Consider the following 20,736-nt stretch of genomic DNA (forward strand, 5'->3'; position numbering starts at 1 on the left):
TGCTCCCTGGGGCCCCTCTCCCCAAGCCAGGTGGGCACCAGCGTGGCTGGCCTGGCACTGGCTCTGCGGGGACAGCCGTCAGTGCCGGGGCATCCCCAGGAGGCAGGGCGTCCTCGACCTTGTGCGTAATCCATTGGGCTTACCTCGGCCTCGTCCCAGCTCCGGAGCTGACGGAAGTACTTGAAGCAGTTGAGCTTATAGTAGGACCAGCCCCTGGGGCAGTAGTTTATGTACCGGGTGCCTGTGGAGGGAGAGCCGCGGGGAGGGGTAGGGGACAGCCGGCGTTGCCAGTTGGAGAGGAGCATGGCTCCCTTCCGTGCCCGCTGCAAAAGCGTCCGCCCCCCAAGTCGTGGGACTCACCAGCTGCCTGCAGGACCCCCACGCAGCCCAGCAGCAGGAGCGCAAGCCTGGCCACTGCCACCATCCTCCTCGCTCCTGGATGCATCTCCTGCAACAGCTCGGGGGGGGTCACACCAGGTCCCTCAGGGACAGGGGATGCTGCCTGCACCCAGAGGGTGCACGCCTGCCCTGCTGTGGACTGAACCCTGGCCCCTTTCAGCCAGCTGGAGGAGATGGTGGCCCTGGGGTCATGCCTCCCTCCCCTCCCTGGCACAGGTCACTGCCCCCTGCCTGTACCCTGTCCCCTAGGCATGGCTCAGGGTCCCCAGCCCCCACCGGTAGCAGAGTGTCCTGGCCCCACCAGTCCCAGCCTCAGTGGGGGGCACCTGGGTGAGCCAGGCGGCTCTGTGGGGACATAGAGAGAGTGCTGCCATGGGCACGGGTGGGGGGGACCCCAGCCCTGCCCTGGCATCGGGTGGCATCAGGCGGCAGCGGCAATGGCATAGGCAGAGCTGGAGCCGGTAGGGCTGCAGGGACTACGTGCACAGCATTATTTTCACCCCCCAAGCTCGTAGCACCACCAGACCCAGGCTGGGGAGGCAAATCGGCTACATCAGCGCAGCTCTCCTTTATCCGAGCTAATCCCCAGGCACTGGGGCCGATTTGCAGACTCAGCTCGTCTTCCCCTCAAAGAAGCAGCGACAAAAGTCAACATGGGGCTGAATATTGCATCGTTGCAGCCTGCTCCATCCAGCAAAGGCAGCACTCAGCTCCCCTGGGAGCTGCTGCGTCTGGGACCAGCTCCTGCTCACCCAAAAAGCTACCTCGGAGCATCCCGAAGCCACAACTGCCCCTCAAGGGTCCCCTTCCTCACCTGCTGTCCAGAGATGGAGAGGAGTAGTGGCTTCTCCTGGGTCGCCGGGAGGGGAGAAGAGCTGCCCTTTATAGCCAGGTGCTCCCCAGCATCACTGTTTGCCCAGCGCAGGTAATTCTCTCCATAAAAACCTTACTGCTGACTCCCTTCTACCTCCCCTGCTTTACTGGAAAGCCGCCCAGATCTCCACTCTGTTTACATTCAACGTTACTCCAGAAAAAAACAGGAAGAACCTCTCCTAGTTGGTCAATAAGCCCCCTGCAATCAGTGTTAATTACTAATGCACGCACAGAAACAACCTTGCGGTAGAGAGCAGCCTGGCACCAGGCAGGGATGCCCATGGGCCTAGCCCCGGCCGGACAAGGGGCTGGCAGGGATGAACCCCAGGGGAGGCTGCCCTGGTCCCAGCCGGAGCATCCCTGCAGTACCACCCACCAACATCACCTGCATCCCTGGCCGAGGGATGGCACCCGGCCAGGCCCCACGCCCTGCCCGGCTCTGCCATGTGTCACCCACACACCGCCCTTGTTTGAACTGCCTGGGGATGGCTGTCAGCAGGATGCAGGATGCGGAGATGTGGGAACAGATAGCGGCGGGGGTGCCTGGCCCCCACGCCCGGCAGTGACGCAGGGCTTCGCCAGTTTGCGTCCCTCCACGACGAAGGGGCAGGTCCTGCGGCAGCAGAAAGGGAGGCTGCTGCTGGCACAGAGCTGCAGAGGGGGGCTGCCGCTGGCCCCAGCAGCCAGAGCCCTTTGGCACAGTGGGGCACAGCCTTCTCCATCACGGTCCTTACTCCTCACCCTGGGGTGTCCTCTGGCACTGGTGGGAGGTGGCTGAAGCTCATCTACCCTACTGCTTCAACCACGCTGCTCTGGAGAATCGCTTTGTTGGCTCCTAACATACCAAAGCAGCTTTGAAAGCTCTTCCCGCTGCCTGTCCCGTGGCCTCTTGCAAAGCTGCCAGCTCCTGCCCAGCACCCTGCTGCTGCCAGCTAGGGCCAATGCCCGGCTCTCCTTCCCCCAGTCCTCTCGAAGACCCTCAGAGGAGGCCACTGGGAGCTACCCAGGAGGCAGCTGCCTGCAGAGGATTCAGCCCCAGAGCCAAGCCCCTCATCTCCCAACACAGAGGGCTTGTAGCTGGCTGAAGCTGTTCCTTCTGGCTGTCTGGCTCGAGCCATGTCCTCCAGCCCCCCAGGCATCTCCCATGGCTCCTCCGTGGCAGCACTTGCTGAAACGTGCAGCAAGGGCTGCTGCGCCCACAGGGAGCGGCTCCCCACCAGCGTGCAGAAGCAGGTCTGGCTTTCGCCCTGGGGAGGGAGGAGGATCAGAGGCTTCTCCTTTGCCCACACAGCGGGGATACAGCTGCTGCTGCTGCTCCCTGAGACCTCTCCAGGCTCAGCCAGCTTGCGAGGCACCCTCGGGGCTCAAAGGGGTAAAGCCTTCTTGTGTCCAAACACAGCTGCTGCCTGCTATGGTTTCTCCTGAAAGAGCGAGCCTTACAGAGGAGATCAGCTCCTCTGACTAACGGGGGAAACTTCAAACACAGTCCCCCTCCCCATCCTCTAACAGGACTCCTTCCTCATTTTACAAAAAAATCATGAAAATGTTCCCCAATGGAGCCTGAGGCTACTCCAGTACTCCTCGGTTAGACAAGGGATACCACAGCTCCCTGCCGGGCTGGTTCAGCGAGACTTACTTGGATGCAAACCCACACATTTTCACAAGCCCCTCGTCATCCCAGGCAGGGGAAGAGGCATGCACCGACCCCAAGGAGACGCAGTTTCAAGTCTCAGCCTGAGCACCGGCAAACTCAAGGCAACTGTGCCAGAGACACAGCAGAGCTTGCTAAACTTTGGCACAGATGTGCAACCCGTGGGAGAACACGGATGAAAGCCTCCCGGAGGTTTGTACTTGCCAAGCTGGCTCTACGAGAAGATAAAGGACCTGCGCTGTTTGAATATTAAACTCTTAAAATGCCCCCAGCAGCTTTATCCCTGTGAAGCGGTGTAATTCAGCTACCGGCTCCACCCGAGTCCGCAGTGAGAGCTGGAAACCGGACAGGTAAGGGCTGGCTGAGCCCACTGGCTGCAGTGGCACCTCCTTGCTCAAAATACAGGAACACAGCCATTGTCAATTGGTTCTCTAATTGTTCAGGTCAAACTTTTAAAGTCTGGAAACGGCATGGAGGAGCCGTGATTCCCTGGTTCAGAGGCTGGAGAATCGCCCATCTTCACACATCGGCTGTGAAGCCCAAAGCCAAGGGGGCAGCCTCAGCTCCAGGGACAAGGTGGCTCCTCCTGGCTGCAGGAACAGCCCAGGGAAGCAAGCAGGACCTTTCAAAGAGCGAGTGAATCCACAGCTTCACTGACCACCGCCTGACCCAGGCTTGCCCACCACCTTTCTAAAAGCCACGCAAAAGCCCTAGCCCTTCTCCCAGGCAAGTGAGAGCTCTTATTCAAAGCATCTCAAAAAGGCCCCATCCCAGTCCTTCCCAGTATGCCCAGCTGCTGGTTACTGCCCCCTTCTCAGCTAACCAAGAGACCCAGAAGCCTCCTGCCAGGCACCCGAGCTAGGCTGCTGTCAGCTCCCAGGCACAGCTCCCCTGGATGGAGCCAGGCGGTGGGGTTTGTGCGCTGCTGAGACACAGCACAGAGCACCCTTGATCCCCCCAAAAGCTCTCTCCTGACGTGGACCGCGGGGGTCCTAACGAGCCCTCCCTTGCCAGGGGCCTGACCAGCCATCAAACACCGATGATCCCTTTATAATCCTGCCTTTACAACCCAGCGGCTGTGCTGCGATAGCCGGGAAGACAAATGAAAAGAGCAGCACACAGACGCCGGGCACATACTCTTTATTCTGGGGATAAAAATTGCTTATACATTTTGCAGCAACTATTTTCATAAAAGACTTTTATAAAAAATGTAAAAATAAGCAAATATTTTCCATTATTAATATAGGAAAATGCTGCTGTGTGAATGGTTACTCTACAACTTAGGAGATAAAATACCACCTTAAGGAGATATTATCTTTACAAGTAGTTAAAAAAAAAAAAAAAAGAAAGGCAGAGGGCCATCGTATTAACACACCAGGCACGAAACTGGCTTCATTCCACAGAAAGCACTCATCTTGTAAAAGGTAGCCACATATATAAAAAGGCACTTGGCTATTTGGGGCTAATGAGGAAAAGCCCTTTGTTTCTTTAGCATCGATGTAGCAACACTTCATTATCTGCAGTGAAACATGTACCTGGACAGACCTCCAGGAGCCTGCAGGCTCCTGCCCGGAGATCTGAGTCAGTCGCAGCTAAACTTCACAGGACACGCTGCGGCGAGCGTGCCGGGGAACGCTGTGTGCGTCGTAAAAAGCAGTAACTTCAAGAATTAAAAACTTCAGCCCAAAACGATGGCCCCGGGAACCAGCTCCTCCTGAGGCCCTGCCTTCATGTACCATTGAGTCGAATGGAAAGAAAAAGCTTTTGCTCTTGATTAGAATGGAAAGAAACATCGGAGAAAATACTGTACATGGTAGGATGCTGAATGGCCGCTGCCTGGAGGGGAGCGGCCTTCTCTGTCCTTTGGCGGCAGCCGACAGCCCCCATCTCTTTGGAACACGTGTCTGCAGGGTTCCCCTGAAGAGGTAGGAGCAAACCATCCCTAGAAATGTTCACTTCGGCTGCTGACCGGCGCAGAGCCCTTCGGGGAAACGTTGCTCTTGCGGACAAAGCAGAAAGAGCGGCTGTTTGTCTAAGGTCAGCGACAGCTGGCTTCCGTAACTCCAAAAATATCGGGGGAGCTGCAGTACAAATGGCACTACTGTCCCACAGAGCGTGTGGGGCACCTCAGTTGGGAAACCTCGATACAGGCTGAAGCTGAGCAGAAGACTGCCCCAAACCTGTTAAGCAAACTGCACTAGACCACGGTTTCTGAGCTATTTGGTCCTCCGCTTAAGCCCAGCTCCTGGCTTCAGGCACGCTGCTGCTGCTGGAAGCCTGCTCGGGAGTCAGTGCTGCAGCCTCCTTGTTGGGAGGGGAAGACAAGGCAGCCCTGCCCCAGGGCTGGAGCGAAAGGGGCACTTTCCAAGGGCTGGAGGTGGTTCCTGACGCAGAAGGACGCACACTGCAAACATGTAACGACATCCTTGATGCTTCTTGATAATACCATAAAGAGGCAGCATATGGTATCTGGAGGACAGGACACACAGCCACCCTTGGATGGAGGGGAGGGGAGTCCTGTGCGAGAACGCTGGGAGCTTGTGTTACCGGGTTTTGGAATATTCATGCTCATCCCAAGAGTTTCCCAAAAGGCCTGTATTGATTGCAGGGCGTCTCTTCCAGCATGGGGAGCCCGTGAAGGCAGTCACGGACACACCTGGCAGGACGGGGGCACGGGGAGGGTAGTGTGTCAAAATGGTCATGCGTGTCTTGGGGAAGACATACAACACGGGAGAGATGCGCCTACAGGCCACGGTGGGGGGAAGACCAGGTCAGACCAGCGTTTTCAGGAGGGTGGGGTTAAAAAAAAAATTTAAAAAAGACCTAAGAGAAGACTATATGTATATATAATCTCATAATACCTGGAGGGGCAGGCAGTGAGAACGCTAAGGGGTGTTAGTGGGTTCATAGAAGACAAAGGCTCTCGAAGAGGAAAGGGCAAAGCTGCGTGACAGAAGGTGTCACTTGACCTGCCGGTGTGTTTGGGAAGTCTGGCTCGCTTGCTGAGCAAGAGCGGCCGTGGGAAGGAGGGGTGTAGGAATGTGGGTGCAGCTCTGAGCTGTGTCAAGACGAGGCAACTTGAACTCGAGGAGAACTAGTAGAAGGTGCTTCAGAGAGAGGTTATGTGGGTAACAAAAGGAGTAACAAAATAAGGATACAAAGCTGGTTTTGGCTAAATTTCTGGAGAAACGACCATGAGATGCATTAAGCTGAAGAGCTGTCTCCCCAAAGAAATGGTGGAACATGTTTAAAAGCAGACTGGAGAATCCAGTGCAGACAGCAATCGCACCCAAGGTGCACGGGAGTTGGTTAGAAGTGACCCAGCTGGTCTTCTCCATCACCAGCTTCTACAGTTCTCAGTTTAGCATAAAAGCATACAAGCCTACAGCGACCACAGTCCCTCCAAGGAAAGAACAGCCTGGGCTCATTAAGACTCTTGGATACTAAAATGGTTCTTCATTTCCATCCTGGAAGACCTTCATGAGTTCTGGAGTCCGCTTTAATCGGGCTTCACCTTGGCCAGCCTTCAGGCATACACCTGCATGTTGTTCCGCTGCTGCTCTGTCATATGAGCGGCCGCCGGCCCACGCTGGTTGTTACTGGGACTGGTTGCCACATCAGACCAGTCAGAGGCAGAGTGTGGGGAGGAGCTTGACCACTGGTCTGGAGATTCGGGTGACGGAGTCAGGTATGGGTGCTCCCCTTGTAAGTGCCGGTTGTGGCTAGGAGTCCGTTCTGTGGCCGAGGAGTAGCAGCTGTGCTGTGACGGAGGCGTGGGGTACTTCCCCATCGAGCTCTGGAACTGGTGGTAGGCCGGGAGGACCGTCTGAGCCACCTGCCCGTCCTGCTGAGGGATGGCAGCCATGGAGAACGAGGCGCTGGGCAGCTGAGCTAAATCTGGTATCTGGTACATGGAGCTAAGAGGACCAGCCATGTTCTGAGCGCAGTTTGACTGGGCCTGCTGTGGCAGTGCTTGCTGGTTTATGCCACCCTTGGGAACCAGCTGGAAAGTCATGATAGGGGGCAGAGACTCCCTGGACACTCCCATGTGCTTTGTGTCTGCTTGAACCAAACCGCTCTGCTGAGAAACACTGGGGTGTGAATGCATCACCTGCGGCACCATGCCAAACATCTCGTTGTACTGGGACTCGTTCACCTCCATACGGTTCATCCACTCGGTGGAAACGTTGGCTGGCCGGAGCCTGCCAAGCCCACTGTTAGGAGGGGTTGTTCTGTGCTGTGAAAGCAGCTGGCTGACAGACGGGAGCACGGTGCTGGACCCACGTCCTAAGGGCTGCATCTCGTGGAGGTTGGAGAAGGACATTGTGTGCGCAGCCTGCACCGACGGAGCAGTCAGCAGTGAGCTGGGTGATGAGTGTAACACCCCCGGCGACGGCATCACAGGAGATGATGTTGGTTCGGATGCAAAAGCGTGGGGCGATTCCAGGGAATCAACTGGTGACAGGGTCACTGAGCTCTCCGAAAACTGCCCTTTGCTCTCACTGAGGGACTTCTTCCTTCTCCTCTTTGCATCTTTGGTGAGGTTTGTGGGCATGATGCCTTTGGCATTCGGTTTTCGTGACTTCTTGCTTAATGAAGCATGCTTCAGATTGAGGAAGGACCTGTTCGGGCCACAGATGACTGGGGAGAGGGCAGAGTTCAGCATGGCGCCGGGGTGCCCAGCGGGGCTGTGCGCCACGTTGTACTCGTTGAGAAGCTGCACTATGTCGTGGTGCATCCGGTCCTGGGCCACATCTCGAGGCAGGCGGTCCATGTGGTCTGTGATGTCTCGATTGGCAAAATGGTCCAGCAAGATTTTTGCTGCTTCAAAACTGCCTTCCCGAGCGGCAAGGAAGAGTGGTGTTTCTTCCTGAAAACACAGAGAGTAAGTATTTTAGCGGCTTTACTGTGGGGGGACCGACATAGAGCTAACGCTCCCAAAACAGTGCAACAACACCTGGAAGCACTGTTTAATGCAGTGTCACATTAATTATCTCCAAGAACAACCCACCCTGAGAGGTGCCCATTGAAACAGGCAGATTACGGGAGATTATTTCACACATGGCAGTGGAGCACACAGGCTAAACTATCCCACCAGGGAGTGCACTATTCTGTCCTTGGAGGAACTGCAAAAGCATCTGGTGCCTTTCTCCCATTGTCCCCTATGAGGGAAAGGTACAAAGGACTAAAACAGCCCAGTGAAGAAACTGCAGCTTGTTGGTAGCTCTAAAATCCACTGAGCAATACACAATAATCCAAAAAAGAAACCCTAGGCAGAGGAAGGAAATCAAGGGCTAAGACACAGCAAAAACTAAGAGTGAAGCTACAGTGCAGACTGTCTCTCAGACAGAGGGGCTTCTCCCCCATATCCACCCTGCAGTGAGATCCCTGGAAACGTGACTGCTGCTGTGCTGCCAGATCCGGCTCTCTGCTAACCAGAATCCAGCTGCTTGACACCAGCAGCACTTCACCTTGGTGCTCTCACATACCACTGACTGTGTATTGCAGTCTTTTCTGCAAGAAAAGCAGGACAGCACTGATGCCTGGGGCTTGGTCACGCAAGGAAGAGAACTGCTCTCTCCCGTCAGAAATCCTACAGGACATCCAGCACTTGGGCAGAGTTCCAGACAGCGCCTGGGTTTGGAAGACCTGCACTGAGCACGCAGTTTAGAAAATCTGAACTTAGCTCACTTCAGACAGCAAAGAGATGCTTTGTGTTAGGAAGGACAGCCATGCTGAGCACACCCAAACTGTACCTTGTTATCCTGCATGTCTCTGTTGGCTCCATTTTTCAGCAGCACTAGTGTTGCTTCCACGTTGTTAACAGCAGCAGCCCAGTGAAGAGCAGATTTACCTGCAGGGAAACCCAACAACTTCAGTAACAAACCAAAGAGCCATTTTCTAAAGCACCAAGATGGACGGAGTACACTGTACACTGAGGGAAGAAAACAACTGCAGTGCGGCTCACAGCATGTGAACATGTCCTGAAGTCATGTTTACTTTGGAAATCACCATGCTGTGACACAGCCCTATGTTACCAAACTGCAATGGGACTTTTGCCACTTGATCTGGGATTTTTTTATTTTCATTTTTTTAAATGACCTACCCACAGAGTCATGTCTGCAATCCAGAAAATCCCAGCATATCCAACCCCGTATTTCTTCTGCTTCTCTTCCAGGACTGTCTAACCAGGCCACCGTGCAGCAGCCTGCAGTTTATTTCTACTGGCAGGGCCTCTGCAGGGAATGCCTACTGTCTGATTTGGCTACAGAATTTATGAGCAGCCCACACCCCGGTAGAGCAGAAGTTCACCCCTCCTCACTCGCAACCATGACAAATGTTGGCCCAGCCCAGTAGCTCGTGTTCACATTACCGTGGTCATCTACGGCGTTCACATCTGCCTGGCAATTAATTAGCTCAGCCACCATTCCTTCCACAGCCAGCCGTGCAGCCAGAATTAACGGGGTTGTTCCATCATTCATCCGAGCATCCAAGTCCGTCACTCTGTTACGGATCAGGATCTGGACAACAGGGGAAGACAAGTTTTTTTTCAGTACTACTACAGAGCAAAACTGAGGATTTGGCAGAAATTCAAGAGAAACTTTAGAATGAAAAAGCAGCCTGAGCACTGAAATGCAAGGACCCAGATAATAGGTGTCAGAGGCAAACAGACCAAATAAATACATGCCAGATGATTTATGCATGCTGAGTTCTTCAAACTAGGAATACCTGAGGGAACTGTATGTAAAATACAGCTTTGCCTGGCCATCACACTGTAGAAGGCCTGACAGCAAGGCTGTGAGTGAACAGAGCACTGCTTGGGCAGGCTCATATAATTACAGGGCACAGCTACTCTGAAAGGGGTTCTTCAGCTGCTGTACCTGGAAGACACCCTGGGCATCAGCAGCTACAGCTGCGTGGAGGGGAGTCCGTCCCATGTTGTCCCGTGCATTAGCATCCGCACCAGCATCCAGCAAGCGTTTTGCAGCATCTGCTCGTGAATAACGGGCCGCTAAGTGCAGTGCCATCTCCCCAGTACGGTCTGTCTGGGCCTGCAGGTTGGCACCTTGATAGATCAAATCTGTTATTATATTTGCTGAGGAATCTTCTGCATCCTCATCATCCTCACTAATATCGGAGCTGCCCACACGCAGAGATGCCAACATAAGCGGAGTACATCCATCTGCAACAGAAGAGATGTTATCATAGTAACCTGACGGTGACAGCAAAGGAAAGGAAACCCTCACACAATCCTCTCCCCTTGAGCACCTACAGCTAGAGACAATCCCTCCAGCCACTTCAACTCAGACACCATCTCTTATCTTAGCCCAACAGAGTTAGCGAGTTGTTTTCCATCCAAGCAGGACTTTAATACTCACTGCAATCCCAACAGAACTTAGATACTTCTCGAATAAATAAGATCATTATAAAACAAAAAACATTTGCTGCTAAAGTGAAAAAATTCCTCCAAATGTAAAGGCTGGCTAAGTTCCTAAAGAGAAGCAAGGGCTATTAAAAAATCAAAGACTTCAGGTGACTAAGGATAACTATTCATGTAGATGTTCTAATCACATACCTGGGGAAAATTTACAGAACAAAATTACTGGACAACTGGCCACCGATTACTGGTGGCACTTTGCAGACAGTAACCTGAAGAGAAATGCAGACAAAAGCTTTTATATCTATTACACACAAAAGTCTTCATGAGAAGGACGGTGAAGTTGTGAGTCAAGCACTCAAAGCTGAAAAGCACCACAGTACGACTGCCTGAACCCAACCGCATTCTGCTTTTAATAACACCCATGAGCAGAGCCCTACACACAAGCACATGCTGTAGTTCCACAGAAGTACACCACATAGGAAGGGACTATGGAACTGGATCTAATCCAGTATTATTCACTGGTGTACCAGTAGCATCCTACACACATGCAATGCCTTGTTCCCCACGCACCCCTCCATTGCAGCATGGACTGTCTGCAGCTACAGATTGCTGGGAGTCTCACCACAGTTTGAGTGCCTTGAAAGATACTTTTGTCTCTCCACAAGTTTCCAGTGATGGGCTCACACTAAGGGGACATCCACAAAGGCTAAATTCACATGGATGAAAGCAGGATCCTTCCATTGCCACTGGAAGGAGAAAGGCTCCTCCAAACCTCTAATTTAATTTTAACCTCCCCTCCCTGTCTGCTGATCAAAGAGGGTGGTCCAGGAGGACTAGCTCGCGCTGCTGATTTTTCACACTTGTTTATGAAATATCTCCACATATTTTCAGCAACCTATCAAGTGCCAAGCACTTCCGTTTCAGCACACTCTGAACTTCACAGCATATTCATTACCTAAACACAAAGACTCCAGCTGTAGACACTAATGCTTGCTTCCCGATTTTACTGCTTTACTCTGCACACATTGTAGGCACCTGGAAAGTGAGAGGGACTAAGATGGCAGCAGGAGCGAAACACTCTATGCGGAGCTCTGCAAAGGTGAACACAAATTTTGCTTCTCCAGCGTGGCTTGCTAACAGAAATTCGAGACAATCTCTCAGCAACTGCCTGATTTATTCCACGTACAAGCAGGGGACCTTCCTGGACTCTACAGAGAACAGCTTCCCCGCCTGCACAACTTTCAATGTACAGTGCACTATCTGCACTGAATGAAGGGCATGAGCCCTGCAGAAAGGCGTATAGCGTGATGGCAGAATTAGGCTTCTGTGCAGATAAATGAGGCGATGATCTCCTATCGAAAGTAACATACAGAGTTCTAACACCCGACCCACTTCCCGACTTCTCATTGCCAGGCTTTCCTGACTCTCTACTTTACAGCAGTTCCAAAACTTTCTAGAAGTCTACCATTCTACCGCAGGGAACAATGCGAAGCACCAGCAGAGATCAGGGCTGTGGCCTCCAGGTCTGCTCCCCAGCCAGGCTGGCAGCAGCAGCATGCATGCTCCTCCTAGTGGCTCACAATCACAGGACACACAGGCTTTCGCCAAGCCACTTTCTCAGGATTTGTTGGACGGCAGCGAAGTGCTGACGTAGGGGCCTGGGTTCAGTTCCAAGATCCAGTCCCGTCTACAGACCCTCTTGCCTGCTGTCCAAGGCTATACCTCCTTTTGTGCTTCTCCCTCCCACTGCTGGCTCTGCTTCCTTGTCCCAAATGAATACTGCTCAGTATTCAAGTCAGGCTGTGGTCTCCTCCGTACTGCCCCAACACAAAGAGCAGAGAGACAGAGCACAGAAAGGAGCCTTCCTTTTCTCCTGCACCGCAGCCCTGGGAAAAGCAGTCGCAGGAAGGGTCTCGCTTGCTCAGTCACTGCAGTAGTCCTGGATGGATCATGCCTAGCTGCTCTATAGGGACACAGCTATAGTACGCATTAAATCCTCAGAAAAATTAGCTGCCACCTTCCAAAAAGCATCTCAGGTACGTGCAGCTCTTTTCAGAGCTTTTCAGAGCTTTGTTGGCCACACACGGGTAGTTTTACGAGGCTGGCAAAGGGCACATCCAGCTAGACCATCACAATTAAGTGCTTGATGGACTACTAGAAAAAAAGCTGAGGACACAATGTCTTTTTTCTTCCTTCAAGCTTGTTCTCTGAAATAGCTGGAAAAGAACCCAAAAGGATCCAGCTGGAGGCAGACACACAGCATGGAAAATTCCAGTCTGAACCACTGAAGTTTTAGTAACTAAAAAAGAGGGGCATATAATAGGGACAGTTAATCAGTTTTAATTATAGGTGGTGTTACCAGTTATGCCTAAAATTGCATTACCCTGGTTACACACTCACAATAACTCCAGTGAAAAGAATGTCCTCACCACTCCAGGGGACACAGAGAAAGAACGGCATGAGGAGACAAAGGTGACAGCAGCATTTTATAAAAACTCTTCTGTTTGCTGTCTTTCAAGACTAGAGGCCCTGAGTAAATGTAAAACCCAGCGCAAGATGGTAAAGCCAGAAGTTTAATGGACAGGTACAGCTGAAGGACTCTTACACAGAAACAATATACCAAAAGCTGGGATGTAGAGAACCCACTGGCAAAATCTCTAGGCAATAATTCCATAGGAGACTGGACCTCTTGGATCTCCCTAAACTCAAGAGACTACAGAAGGTGCTGGATTAAGAGAGGGAACCACTCCTTGGTACACCGAGGCGTTTTGACTTGCCTCTCCTCTCTTTAGAAAAGGTCTCTATTGTTCTACCTGCCACCTGGACCTGTGGCCAGGATCTAACTCACCCAGCTTTAGATGGCTCCAGCCCAGACACCTGCACCCAAGTCAGTCAGCCTCAACACCCTTTGTAATTAGGGGCAGCGAGGCATTACTGGAGCATGAGCCATCGAGTCTTCAGCAGACCTCTGCTCAAGACAGAGATGAACTACCTCTCAGAAGTGCCTATTTCTTCCCTCTGCTGGCAAAGGAAGAAGAAAGTGACCAGGGCAGATGAATAGCTACATTAACTGTGAGGAATCCTACCCCTCCTTACTAACCCATTGCTCCAATACTTCTCAGACTTTTTAAACAATTTCTTCCCGTGACAGTAACTCAGCTGCTTGCTTCTGATGCCACGGAGGAGGATAGCTTAACAGCAGCTTGCTGCAAGCTTCAGTCGCATCTGAAGGGATCTGGCAGGAAAGCAACTGACAGGTCAGTAATATTCCATCGCTGTTGTTAGATTAAGCTTTGAGTGAACGTAAAAATAAGCAGTCTGAAGACTTAGGAACATTATTGCCTGTACTTGGAAAACTTTTGGCCCACCACACAACTAGAAGCTTCAATAGGGGAAATAAAGAAAAGCTTAAATTTGGCAGAAACCAATGGTTTATGTTCTCACACTCGTTACGCAGAAATCCCTCCTTCTCTGTGCTTTGCGTTTAGGAGAGCTAACAGATGAAGGAGCAGAAAAGACAATAGAAGGGAACTGAGAGAATGGGTCCAGTCATCATTAAACTGCACAGAAACATTCCCACAAAATCCAACAAAAAGCAGTTGCAGCAATATCAGCAAAATCACTGCTCTGCATATGAACTAGAGCCATACTTGCAGCTCTTCCAACCAGGATAAAGTTCTCAGTCAACTCTCTCCTCTTAGAACACAGGAATCAGTTACTACCAGACGACCCACAGAGTCCCTTACCAGGTTACACAGCCTTAGTGCTATACTTAGAAAAAGCAGCAGAGCATTCTTATTGCATCCAGTCATTTCAGACTGAAAGAGAGCAAGCCTGTGTGCATGTGTGTGTGTGTTAAAGACATTTCCTTCAAAGTTCACAGTTGTGTTATGGTGATCGACTCACTGAATTCGTAAGTTGAGGATATAGATCAGTGAATTAAAAAAAAAAAAAAAATAAATCATTAACAAGCTTGCTGCATTGCCTCTCTGTTCCAGCACAGATGTCTCACACACTCCTAATCAGGGTATGCTGTCTGCCAGAAGTCATCTTATTCAATAAAAGGTCGTCCTTGCTTCCACCCCAGATAACAGACACCTCAGGTATAAACCCTGCTAAGTCAGTCCTTAGCAAGGCCTGGCATAAATCTCTGCAGTGATCCAGCTGGAGAAGCCGGGGGTTATTTCCAGCACAACTATGCATTCCAAATTTCTGTCACAATGGCAATCTAACAATTTTCTTTTAGGCACACGTTGTTATAAAGGAGATCCTATAGCTGTAGTTCCTACCAGGTGCTTGCTAAGCGAACTCTTTTTCTCCTGGTTACATGATATTTCATGTGCTACAGACCATGATCCAATCTCTCCAGCTTTCTTTTCTAGAGCGCACATGAGCTTTCCTCAAGTACAATAAGGTTTCTGCTGGTGTTCCTGTATACTACATATTTTTAAATGTTAGCAGTCCCAGCCATTGAGGCATTACAGGGGAGGTCGGTGGCTGGCTGACAGAATGCATGGACACTAGGAGTACTGACCTGGCCCTCTGACATTGACATCCAGCACGTCCACTTCTCGATCTGCTTGAGGTGGCGTCAGAGCTAGTGACGTGCTCCCACAGACGTCTGCTGCCTCCAAGTGCTGCTGTGTCCACTGGCGCTGATCTACCTGCTCATTACCTTCTGGGAGCAAGGCTTGATCCTCAGCCTGAACAGGTGGAAAACAAGCAGTTGCTTCAAAATGCTCATCAAGTGGCCCAAGACACTGAAAGTTCTTGGGGTTTTCTTTTATTTTCTTGGCTTTTTGGTTTTGTTTTTTTTGTTGTTGTTGTTGTTCTTGTTTTGGGAGATTGGGGTATTTTTTGTTTTACGCTAATGACGGTTTCCATTTACCTCTGCTTGGCATTCTCAACTTTCCCACTCCCTCCCTATGTTATCAGGCCTGAACTGCAAGACATTTCACTACTGTTAACCTTCTCTTCCCTTTGATGCAGCAGGGCCTGGGTAGGGAGGGGACACTGGAACAAAAGTGACCTGGTTTCTCTACTGGCCTGTGGTGGCAGTGTTAACCTGAAGATTTGCTCCTCTTGTATCATTAGTTATATATTACAAACCCCTAAGCAAAGGTAGGTTTTGAGCAAGAGGCATACCCTGGAAGTTAATGCCGTTGTGTCCCTCACTAGCAGTTTCAGTGATAAGCATGTGATATTCAAGTCTCAGAGCTCCTTACCTTTGCTCTCTTTGGCTGAGGTCCACCATCACCTGCCCAGTGTTCAGTTGGTCCAGAATCCGCCAGGTTACCCTCTGGTATCTGGACTGACAGATTTCTAACAAACAAGGAGAACATATCACTTTGCAGGCTGACCAGGTACTACTACTGCTTCTTATACTAGCCTGCAGAGACCAAGGATGGGATGCTTGCAAGTGTGGTAGCTTGCAAACAGGGGGACCAAGAAATTAGAAATCTCAGCCAGCCAACGGTGGCATTAAATGCATTTAGAACTGCAAACTTCATTGATTCAGTGGAAAGCCAAAACTGCATAAATGGGATTCTTCTTTTGAAACCTTCCATGATTTCTGAGTCATGTCTTTAATGCATTGTGCTAGATGTATTAAAAGTTTGTTGTCACCTATCAACCTAAAAATGTCACACCTAATCCAGGAGGACATTATGCAAACAGTACGGAACCGCTGAACTAAACAGAGTGTCAGAAAACCAAACATAACCAGGCGATTAGATTCCTTACTAAAATTTTATAGATTACAGTTAATTAAGGTTCTTCTGTCCAAAACAGATGTATTAAAATTCAGAGAAATAGCCTAAGAAGTTTTAGCTTAAAAGGCAGCTTTCTCTATGGAGTTAAGTGCCTTTAATGCAAGATTTATACACCATGTTCTCAAAATCTTCTAACACACTAATAAACGCACTGTCAGTGGTCTAAAGGCAAACTTACTTGAGTCCCACAGCATCTTCCCCAACGGGCTCTCTGCGCTTATGATTACTAGGATCCCTGCGCAGGATAAAGCCCTCTGGAAGCCACAGCGAACCATGTTTGCGCTTACGCTTTGCCATCATCACACCCAAGAGAAGGATTAAAAGGATGATCAAAGCTGCCACAGCAAGTAGGTAAAGCAACTGGGTCTTCGGTGGTAACAATGGTTCACCTAAAAATTCCAGTTAAAATATAATGAGATTACTAAAGTGGAGACAACAGTCTTCAATCTACATACTTTCTTTTCTCAGAGTCTTCCTCACAGAGAATGTATTGTCTCTATATTGTGATGCATTTAGAGCAAAGGCTTGAGGAAGTTTAGGCTCTCCTGCAACTGTTGTAAGAATACATCCTGTCTTTCTGGCTTCCCTTGATCTTGTTTCTCAAAGTAATTTTTAGAGTATATGGCTGCTGAACTGAAGATCTTGCTCCTTCCTCAAGAGTCCTGCTGCCTGAAGACAGTCACCCTGAATCAGTGTAGAGAGCGCTGATCTATGTAAAGATACAAGCATGACCCAACTAGAAATAGTGATATTCCCAATCTAGTACAAGGTTGCAGCTGAGCCTCAGACTGAGGGACAGAGGAGCAGAAATCAAAGGGATTACATCTTGCCAGAGGAGAAAATGTCTTGTAGACTGAGGAATGCCCTCCTCCATGCCCCCCCCATGGCACCTTTTTCATTGAATTCATGGCTTAGAGCACATGAATGTTTTTTAGTGCAGACAAGACCACAGACGCATTGCTGTAGCACATGAGAGATTACTGTTTCTACAGGCATTAAAAGGACTAGGCTCCAAACTTACATGCCCTGCCTTATTAACCAGGTGTCTTCTCAGAACAGAGTAAGTATATTGCACATGCATACTTCTATAACTGGGGACATATAAATTAGCTCCCAGAAACCATACTGAACAGTGAGACACATGATCAATAATCTGAGCATGAATTTTGCAAGCCCAAGTTCACTGCCTGCCTTCCCCAACAAGACATTCTCCCTCTGCAATTACTTACTTTGGACAGACACAAAAGGATAGGGCAACATGCCCTTGATGGCCTGAGCAGCTAAGAGAGCTGCAGCAGCTTCTGTGTTCTGAAAGCATTGCTCTGAATCTTCTGCACACTGACGGTTGTCAATCTCCAGGAACACCCTGGTGCTGCAGAAACACAGTAAAAGGGCACAGAAGTCAGCAACAGAAACTTTTGCCAGAGCACTAAGTTAAACTGCGGCCTTTGAAGGCCCAGCATTGAATTTGGCAGCTGCAGCAGCTTTACATTTCCCCATAAAAACATAGATGGGCTACAGCCCCAAAGGTCCAGAATGCCTCAGAGAGCTACCAGCATAAGAAGACCAGAGGAACACCAAGGCATCCACTCACCCGATGACCTCTTGCTCTAGTTCTCTGTGCTTGCGAACGACCACAAGTGACCGCCGACTCCGTGCTGCTGATTTCTCCCCATAGTATGGGAATACCATGGGGTTTCCCTGGGAGTCCAGCTTGATTCTCAGATTGGTGTGCAGGAGAGTTCCCAAAGTGCGCAAGAAGCTGCGAACGTCACCCAGCAGCTCCTCGGGGGGCATCAAGACCACAATGATTAGGGTCCCTTCTGCCAGCTTCTCAGCTTTGTCACCAGCACAGTCCAGACCGTCCCAGCCACACTCCTCACTATTGCAGCCCTGGTCACAGCGGCCATCTGCGTAGTGATCTGCACAATACTTGTCATACCTAGAACGGCAAAAGGGTTACAGGCAGCATATAGGACATACACATTCTGTACAGCATACCTGCAGTCTAGGGGCCAAGGTCTTACACTCTTCATAATCATCTGAAGTAAAATAAGACTCATATTCAGGATATAAGGAGAAGAAATACAACCCCAGGATAAACTTGCAGTCTGGCAGCATGGAAGTAGGAAGCACAGAACATCCCAAGAACACGTGTTTCAGTTGTGGAACCAGTGGAAGAGAACCGCTTATTCTGTTTATTAAGATAAAGCTGTAATACCTCCCGCCTCACCAAGGGAGAATCGTCACAGCAAAGCTGTAGCATTTATCACAAATAACTGAAGAGAAAGAAGTGCCACACCAAACAAGCTGGAAAACACATTCAGAGGTAGCAAATACAGCTGGGATAAAAATACAGGGATTGCTGGTATGGAGTGAAATTCAGGATAGGAGGCAGCACTATTAAAATCTAGTACAAGGTGAAATGCCTCCTATTTAGTTCCACAGAAAGCAGGGCACATCCATCAAGCAGGTTAACACATTACCATTGCTCAGGTTATCACCTTAGTTCATAGCATGCAAATTCCAGATCTTCTTTCCAAAACAGAAAAAAAGTACAGAAAGCAGTGGAAACTCCCTGATGCCAAATTTTCAGCAAGAGCAAGGACCAGCAACAGAAACAATGGAAGAGATGGGAGCAGCAGGCACGAAGCGTACCAACTACTGAAAACGCTAGCAGGAGATATATTAGTGACACAGAGAAACTGTTCTCAGGATCGAGCCTTACTTGCATGTTCTGCTATTTTGCTGACATTCAAAGTTGTCAAACAGGCACTCGGGTGTGTTGCAGAACTCGTCACACTGTCCATTGAAAAGCATCCAGCAGCGCAATGAAGAGGAGCAGTTGGCCCAAGGATCTTCCACTGTCAAGGAGCAGTCGCCTCCATCCCACTGGCAGGCATGAGTGTTACAGTCTTCATCACAATAGCCATCTTTTGCTTTTTCCGCACAGTGGGAATCCAAACATCCTTGGGGCACTGGGATGGAAGTTAGGGGCTGTTCACACTGGCTGCCTTGGGTGTAAGCAGGGCACTGACAATAATAGTAAGGAGGCTGAGAATGAGGGTAGCAGCTTCCACCATTCTGGCAGGGGGCACTGGCACAGCCCGTGTTTGTCTGGCATTCCTCTCCCACAGACAGCTTGGGGCAATAGCACCGTGGACCAGAAGATGTCTGGATGCACTGCTCCCCCTTCTTGCATTTCACTTGTCCACAAGTACTGTGACTACTGAACTCACATTTTGCTCCCGAATAACCCTATGTGGAAAAAAAAAAAACAAAACCAACCAGGCTCAAAAACATTCTTCAATGCTCTGAGGGCTGAGAGTAAGGTGTCGAAGGTGAAGCCAAGGCAAACCCTTTCTCCCCATAAATCCTCTAGCCTCACCACAGGAGCCATGATTTTGTGGATCTAGCCTCAGGGATAAACTAGGAACTTACAAGGCTCTGTTACATTTTGAAATGGACTTAGAAGAACCATGAACAAGGGGAACCTTGCAGTAAGCACAGAGAACACAGGATAGCAAAAAAATTGTTGAAATTTAATGATAGGTTTAAGACAGAAAAGCCAGCTATCCTGCCTCAACAGCAGAATTGTTTGGGGTAACAACAGGCAGCATCACTCTCCTAGGGCACCTGGAAGCCCTGGGTTTCCCAGCTAAGTAGATAAACTAAAGGACACAGCTTTGTACGTACAGAAAACATAACCTTCACCTCCAGCGGACCAGTGAAACTAATGAGACCGTAGCCAGAGAACTCTGCAGCTGAGGCGGGCTATCCAGTTTCAGAATACAGCGCTTACCGGAGGACACTGGCAGATGAAGCCATCCGGCATATTGCTGGCAACAGCACAGGTACCTCCGTTCTGACAAGGCTTCCGGGGACACACATCTATTACGCTCTCACAGTGACGACCTGAGATGTACGCACATGGGGAGAAGACAGCAGAGAAATGAGTGTGTGTGCATATCAAAAAGCCATCACAAAGCAAAACACTCCAATGAATAGCCAACGAGCCAAACACTCCAGTGAGACCTTCCCCTTGGAACCGGTAGGAAACATCTCTTCAGGTAACACATGGTGTCTAAGTAGCGGTAGAGGAAGGCACAACCCCAGAATCCACAAGGAGTATTTGGAGACAGTCCACCTTGTCTGCCTCCTCAAAAATGCGTGCAGCCCAGCATGAAGACAGAATTTGCTGCTGTGACCCCCAAGTCATTCAGGCACAGAGGCTGAAGGTGCTGTACTACATCAGTTTGGGGGTTCCTAAGACTTCTTTTACTTTTTGGGAGATGCTTAATGAGTCCAAAGGCAAATCACTCTCTAACCATGAATGAACAACCCTCAGGACCAGATGCAACAGGAGCGAATAGGACAAGCAAGCAGAGCCTCCTCAGACTGATCAGCTAGACAGAGAGGTCTTACTGCACTGACTAGCATTTGCAGCAGCTCCCAGAGTCAGACTCTGACACTAGACTTTAAAAAGATGAGGATGACCTAAGCATGACTTGGACCCCCCAGGAAAAAATTAATAGAAGTCTCCACACATGTGCAGCCAAGACTGACTGCTCGCAGACAGGAGCAGACAGGGCAGGATGGCCCACGGGAGTCCTGGCATCCTATCAGTCACAAACCACAGCAAAGCCACCCCGGTCCCCTCC

At 50.2% G+C, this 20,736-nt stretch overlaps 2 protein-coding genes across 2 annotated transcripts in view; both read right to left on the minus strand.

Moving 5' to 3' along the window:
• The window catches only part of LOC104132120 (regenerating islet-derived protein 4), a 1,024-nt gene extending 600 nt beyond the window's left edge, over window positions 1-424 (minus strand). Inside the window, exons 1-3 of the mRNA XM_035900762.1 lie at window positions 361-424; window positions 144-241; window positions 2-63 (exon numbers count right to left, since the gene is read on the minus strand). Coding sequence (XP_035756655.1) covers window positions 2-63; window positions 144-241; window positions 361-424 — 224 coding nt within the window. The remainder of the gene's footprint in view (window position 1; window positions 64-143; window positions 242-360) is intronic.
• Window positions 425-4,202: 3,778 nt separating this feature from the next.
• NOTCH2 (notch receptor 2) overlaps window positions 4,203-20,736 on the minus strand; it is a 79,735-nt gene continuing 63,201 nt past the window's right edge. Inside the window, exons 23-33 of the mRNA XM_035900808.1 lie at window positions 19,878-19,990; window positions 18,804-19,333; window positions 17,670-18,017; window positions 17,305-17,447; window positions 16,254-16,464; window positions 15,530-15,626; window positions 14,839-15,007; window positions 9,805-10,106; window positions 9,297-9,444; window positions 8,680-8,777; window positions 4,203-7,793 (exon numbers count right to left, since the gene is read on the minus strand). Of these exons, the coding sequence (XP_035756701.1) occupies window positions 6,450-7,793; window positions 8,680-8,777; window positions 9,297-9,444; window positions 9,805-10,106; window positions 14,839-15,007; window positions 15,530-15,626; window positions 16,254-16,464; window positions 17,305-17,447; window positions 17,670-18,017; window positions 18,804-19,333; window positions 19,878-19,990 (3,503 nt within the window). The 3' untranslated portion in view covers window positions 4,203-6,449. The remainder of the gene's footprint in view (window positions 7,794-8,679; window positions 8,778-9,296; window positions 9,445-9,804; window positions 10,107-14,838; window positions 15,008-15,529; window positions 15,627-16,253; window positions 16,465-17,304; window positions 17,448-17,669; window positions 18,018-18,803; window positions 19,334-19,877; window positions 19,991-20,736) is intronic.

The sequence above is a fragment of the Egretta garzetta genome, unplaced genomic scaffold (assembly GCF_000687185.1).
Source record: "Egretta garzetta isolate BGI_Z169 unplaced genomic scaffold, ASM68718v1 scaffold598, whole genome shotgun sequence".
Taxonomy (NCBI): domain Eukaryota; kingdom Metazoa; phylum Chordata; class Aves; order Pelecaniformes; family Ardeidae; genus Egretta; species Egretta garzetta.